A 5,896-nucleotide genomic window follows, 5' to 3' on the forward strand; every position below is an offset into this window, starting at 1 on the left:
TCGCTTGGATTGGATTGGTCTCTTCTCTCAGACTGGAGATTCTCCCTCTCAGTTTGGACTTTCTCCTGGAAACTCTCCCTGTTGGCACGGAGACTCTCCCCTTTGGTTTGGAGACTCTTGCTCAGTTTCAGAAATTCTCTCCCTCTCTGTGACAGTATTGAATAAGGCCTGATAAACATAAACCAGGCCCCAAATAATTTGTGCCTCCTCAGATCTGCCTGAGCCGCATCATCCCTGTTTCAAATATCTGCTTATGCTCTAGGGATCTTGCAGGTGTTCAGGAGTAAAGCCCCATGTCACTGGGGATGCCCGTCTAAGATCTCTCCCAAGACCCTCCACACTCCCTGCTACTCAGTATTCTCTGTCTTTAGGGAAAGCTTTCTCAAAATATTATAAATACAGATACTGAGTGAAATAAGTAACATGATGAAGAATACATTCAGGGAGAATGACAATGTGATCATCAGATGAGCATTCAAAAAATGCATACAGGATTCAAGGGAGAGACTGGGAGACTGTTTAAAAATCTCAAGTTCTGTAGAATTAGCAGCTCCCTCTGGAAACAGTTTTAAAAGAGAAAGCAGAATCATTTTCTTTTTTCGTTACAGAAGCAAGTTAGCAGTGCCCAAAAAGTTTACAACTCTCAGAATATTGGCAGTCTGCCTGGACTTCAAGGCCTTGTTTTTAGTACAGCAACCTGCAATACTGATAAGCTTTCTAATGTAGCTCTCTGAGAACAGAAAGAGATTCATTTTAACAGCCAAAAACCACATCCTCCACCAAGAATGTCAACAGTTTATGGGCTGGTTGGGCCCAGTTCCCTGACTAGCAGGGAGGGGGGCCCGTGGACACATTCCCCGGGAAAGGGAAAAGGGGTGTTATGGTTTTATGATTCTTGTTATCAGTATTCCACATCATTGACAACTTTCTGGATACCTGGTTCTCAGAAGAGAAGAATAACTACATACCCCAGAGGACTTTGCATTCAGAGGGGAAGATAAGTCACAGGAGGAAGTCACAGGACTCGCTCTCTCTCTCTGCTTGGCAGCATGTGGGTGTGCTCCCCAGCTGTGTGCCTTCAGCTCAGAGCAAGGCCTTCAGTTTCAAACACACTTTCTCTCATTTTATTTGATTTATTAGCCTCAATTCCAATTATATTGTATTGTATTGTGTTATTTTGCATTCCGATATCATGTTGCAAGAGGGCATCAAGCTCCCTTGTAAGTGCCGCAAAAGAGGTGCGGACTCCTTCACTGGTGCAGAACAAAGGATCTTTATTGTAGGTGCTTAGAGCCTTTTATACCCACACAACACAACAGTTTTCCCGTGCAATCAAAACTGGTTACATGTAAGGGCTAGGCGCCTTGTGGGTGTTTACGTCTGGCTCAAGTTATTGTTGAGCTTTACCGCTCATTAGCAATACAGCGATCTTCTTTATCCCACATCTCCCCCTTTTCTATTAATAGAATAAGAAGTGTGGTTCAGAAACGATTCTAAAAGTAGCTCAACTAAAATTAACACACTGAATAAACGATGGGTTCTTTAGAGTACAAATAACAGTTCATGTTAATCAATTCCCAGTGATTCCAGTTCTTATGATTTCTTGGTGAGGCAGCTTGACAAACAAGGTGTGACTTGATGGTGAGTGTCCAAACCACTGCTGGAAGTGCAGTGAACACGTTAGGGCCGGAGCTGAGATGGCTGGCTGCACCCATCGTGCTGGTACCCATCTTGGACCTGTTCCTGTTAAGACACAAGCATGGCCTCAGCCCCACATTATCAACGAATAGGGCCCTTTCCATTGATTGGAATTCAGATTTTTTACCATAACCTGTGCTCTTTCCTTGACAGGAGTTACAGCATTTTAACCAAAGTGCCTGTAAATTGGGGGGCCCTCTGTTGTCCACCAATTTAGAAAATTAAGAACATAACGTGCTTTAGCTATTCTTTCCTGAGGGGTCATACCCACACTCCCCCTTTTTTGTTTTTGAAGCATGATCTTTAAAGTACCATGTGCTCGTTCAATAATAGCTTGGCCTGTGGGAGAGTGGGGTATGCCTATCAGGTCTTGAATACCCCACTGCTGAAAGAAGGAGTGGGTAGTGTGGGCCATGTATACTGGCCCATTGTCTGTTTTGGTCATTTTAGGGACCCCAAGGGCTGCAACAACCAATAAAAAGTGTTTACAGACATCTTTTGCTTTTTCTCCTGTATGTACCGATGCAAAAATGCAAGTAGAGAAAGTATCAATAGAAACATGAACATAACGGAGCTTCCCAAATTCTGGTATGTGTATCGTCTACAGTGTTGATTCTGGCTCCTAAGGTTAAAGCCTGTGGCTGAATTTGAGTTTGAGAAATCTTCCAGACTAGATATTGTGAAGGTGGCATTTTTTGAACTTTTTTCTGTGCAATTTGCAGTCCTTCCTGAGTTGTTGCTGCTATAATAACTGACACAACTTCAGTCATGGTCACCTCTTTCGGTGTGGCTATCAAAATATCATCCATGTAATGATACATACAAACATCAGGAAATTTCTGGCAAATGGGAGATAGAATGCCAGCAACAAATTGTTGACAGATGGTTGGGCTGTTCTTCATTCCCTGGGGTAATATTGTCCAATGATATCGGCAATGAGGTTCTTCAGCATTAATAGGGGGAACAGAGAATGTGAATCGTGGTGCATCCTCAGGATACAATGGGATGTTAAAAAAACAGTCCTTTAAGTCTATTACTGTAAGCGGCCATGATTGCAGAAGCATAGTTGGAGATGGTAACCCTGGTTGCAATGACCCTATGTCTTCAGTAACTGCGTTAATTTTTCAGAGATCATATACCAATCTCCACTTCCCAGATCACTTTTCAAATAACAAAAAATAGGGGAATTCCAAGGGCTTGTGGTAGGTACTATGTGTCCAGCTACGAGCTGTTCCTCAGTAAGGGTATTCATCTGCAGCAGGTTTTCTCGGGGAAGGGGCCACTGATTCACCCACACCGGCTTATCTGTTTTCCACCGCAAATGTGGTATCTGCTGCAAGGCAGTGGCCCCTAAGTAAAATCCGTACTGAGGGAAAGTCCCCACTGTCCCATACAGTCTCTTTCCCATAGAGCAACAGGGCTATGCAAAATGTAAGGTTGAACTGAAGCAGTCCTGCCCTCCGGTCTGATAATTGTAACTATTGCCGCACTTTGCTTTGGTAATGTGTGCCCCCCTATACCTGTCAGTGCTGCATGGGGATTTATAAGAGGCCATTGTGGTGGCCAGAGAGTCACAGGAATAGCAGTAACATCAGTACCACTATCAAGGATGCCTGTCACTTTAAGCTCTTGTTCCCCTTGACGCAGTACACAAAGCAGATTCGGTCTACTCTGCGAGACCTTCTGAGACCAAAAAAATTCTGGCACGCTTGTTGACCCAAAATCACTATTGCCCCACTAGACACTGGTTCTCATAGGCGGCTTAGGCTGAAAACAAATCAATTGTGCTATGCAACTTCCTGTAGGGATAGTACAAGGAGGGGTTGGTGTCCACAGGATTATCTTAATTTCACCAGTATAGTCTGAATCAATAATAGCAGGCAAAACAAAAATACCAATTCGAGTGACAGAAGTAAATTTGTTCCCCATAATACGCAATCACCTACCTTCATCCAGCGAGAGGCAATCAATGCGGTTGGGGATGGTGAGTCCTCAGTCTTGCGCTTCTTTTACCAGGATAGTGTCTCCTTCAGTTCGTTTCTCCCTCGGGCTTCTTTCAGCCTGTTCTCTGGCATCAGCTTCTTTCAGCCCTTCTCTTCGGCCCAGGCTTATTTTAGCCTGTTTTAGAGCTTCTTTCAGCTCATCTCTTTGGCCGAGGCTTTTTTCAGCCTTTTTCGCTAGCCCAGGCTTAATTTAGCCCATCGATACCCCTTAGGATCCTTGAAATGCCCCCTTCTGAGGTAATCAATACCCAGTATGCATGGAGCCCCTGGGCCATTCACAATAGGGTGCTTTTGCCAGTCTTTACCAGTGAGGCTTATTTTGGCCTCCAACACAGTCAGTTCTTGAGAACCCCCAGTCACTCCAGAAATATGGACTGATTCTGTCCCTTCATGATTCGAGGGCATTAGAGTGCACTGTGCACCGGTATCCACCAATGCCTTATATTTCTGTGGTTCTGATGTGCCAGGCCATCGGATCCATACAGTCCAATAAACTCTGTTATCCCTCTCCCTCCCCTGACTGAGGGCAGGGCCCCTCTATTCATTACCTGTGGTAACTGGAGCGACTACACTGGTGGTTGGTCTGTTCTGTAATTCTCTCACCCGTGCTCGCAGTACGGGAGTATCTTGATCGTGCCACTTCCTCATATCTTCTCCATGGTCACGGAGATAACGCCACAAGGCAACACGCGAAGCCGTCCTGTTGTTGTTTCTCACTCGAGCAGGAAAGCGTTTGCCTTCGATAGCTGAAATTTTTGATGTTACAGGTGAGGAGGGGGATCCATCTTCTTTAATTAATTGGATTTTCATTAGTTTGATAAGCTCTTTCATTAGGCCCCTTTGCTTATCTTGATCGTCGTCAAACGTTTCCGATACTATTACGGGTTCTACGGGTTCATCACGACTAATCAATAGGGACATCTGCTCTTCTATGTCACCCAGTCTGTTTGCTAACTCTGTGACGGCTGAAATGGAAACGTGGGTTGGGGGTAGATGTTGCTCATAGTTTTGGAGTGTAAGAATCAATTCGAAGACTAGGGGTCTTCTCTGTTGGTCCTCGTATCTGTGGAATGTGGCTAATAGTGTGGGGGCGTATCTGTCTGGTGCTGCTCTGGTAAGTTTTTGCCATATTTCAGGTGTTGTCCTCACTCTCTCCGGATCATGGTTTTGGCGTGGATCATTAGGAACAAAGTTAGACTCATATAACATTTCCACCAGGGCTATTTCCCTCAAATACTGGATACCTTTCTCAATTGTATTCCACGTTTTCTTTGCAGGCTGCAGAAGTTCTTTGTAGGGATACCTTTCCCTCACAGCTATTAATATTCGGTCCCAGAGGGTTGCAGCTTCATCCAAACATCTACTAATTGCTCTGTCGATGGATTTGTCTCCGGAAATGTCTCCTAATTGACGGGCTTCATTACCATCTAGAGATAAGCTACTGGCCCCACTATCCCAACAACGAAGCAACCAGGTGACAACAGTTTCATTCGGGCGTCGTTCAAATTCCTTTCTTGAGCTTAGGATCTCAGACATCTTGAGAGGTTGACGAACAGTAATAGAGATCTCCTCTTCATCGCTGTCCTCTTTGTGCCTCTTAGTTTTTGCTTTTGCTTTTCTTGGTTCTGAGGAAGTCCCCTCACCTGGATCTTCCTCTACTACCTCCTCTTCCACTTCCTCTTCTTCTTCTTCTTCCTTTTTTCGCTCTAGACGCGAGGACGCCCGCTTCCATTTCTTGCCTTCTACAGGGGCTACTGACACTGTTACTGGTGTCTGCTGTGACTGATCAGGTCTGACTTGGAGATTTCCCCCTTCGGCTTGCACCTCCGCTCGGAAACTGTCTCTCTCCAGAACAGTACTATACAGGGCGCGGTAGGCACAAGCCAAGCCCCAGATGAGCCGTGCCTCCTTTGATCTGTCTAAGCCGCACTGCCCCTGACTCAAATGCTGGCTCAGTTTCTCGGGATCCCACAGATGTTCAGGAGTGAAATCCCATGGCACGGCGGGTCCCCACGGTTCTAAGATTCTTCCTAAACCTTTCCATATTCCTTGCCAGTCATCATTCTCTGGTCTTGGAGGAGGCTCCTTCCACTTAGCACGAATGAAGAGGAATATATTCAAAGATATCGATAATATGCACGAAAATATGAGCACTGACTCGGTATTCGAAAAACGTTCAACAAACTGAGAGGGAA

At 45.1% G+C, this 5,896-nt stretch overlaps 1 protein-coding gene across 1 annotated transcript; it reads right to left on the reverse strand.

The window, feature by feature from the left end:
• Positions 1 to 1,255: 1,255 nt before the first annotated feature.
• Positions 1,256 to 5,688, reverse strand: LOC124417488. Its single transcript, XM_046905145.1, has 2 exons — positions 3,645 to 5,688; positions 1,256 to 1,743 (listed from the first exon to the last, which is right to left on the reverse strand). Exon 1 carries the CDS (start codon positions 5,235 to 5,237, stop codon positions 4,239 to 4,241), a length of 999 nt encoding a protein of 332 aa, XP_046761101.1. The 5' UTR covers positions 5,238 to 5,688; the 3' UTR covers positions 1,256 to 1,743; positions 3,645 to 4,238.
• Positions 5,689 to 5,896: the final 208 nt, after the last annotated feature.

Source organism: Gallus gallus, chromosome W, assembly GCF_016699485.2.
Source record: "Gallus gallus isolate bGalGal1 chromosome W, bGalGal1.mat.broiler.GRCg7b, whole genome shotgun sequence".
NCBI classification, from domain to species: Eukaryota; Metazoa; Chordata; class Aves; order Galliformes; family Phasianidae; genus Gallus; species Gallus gallus.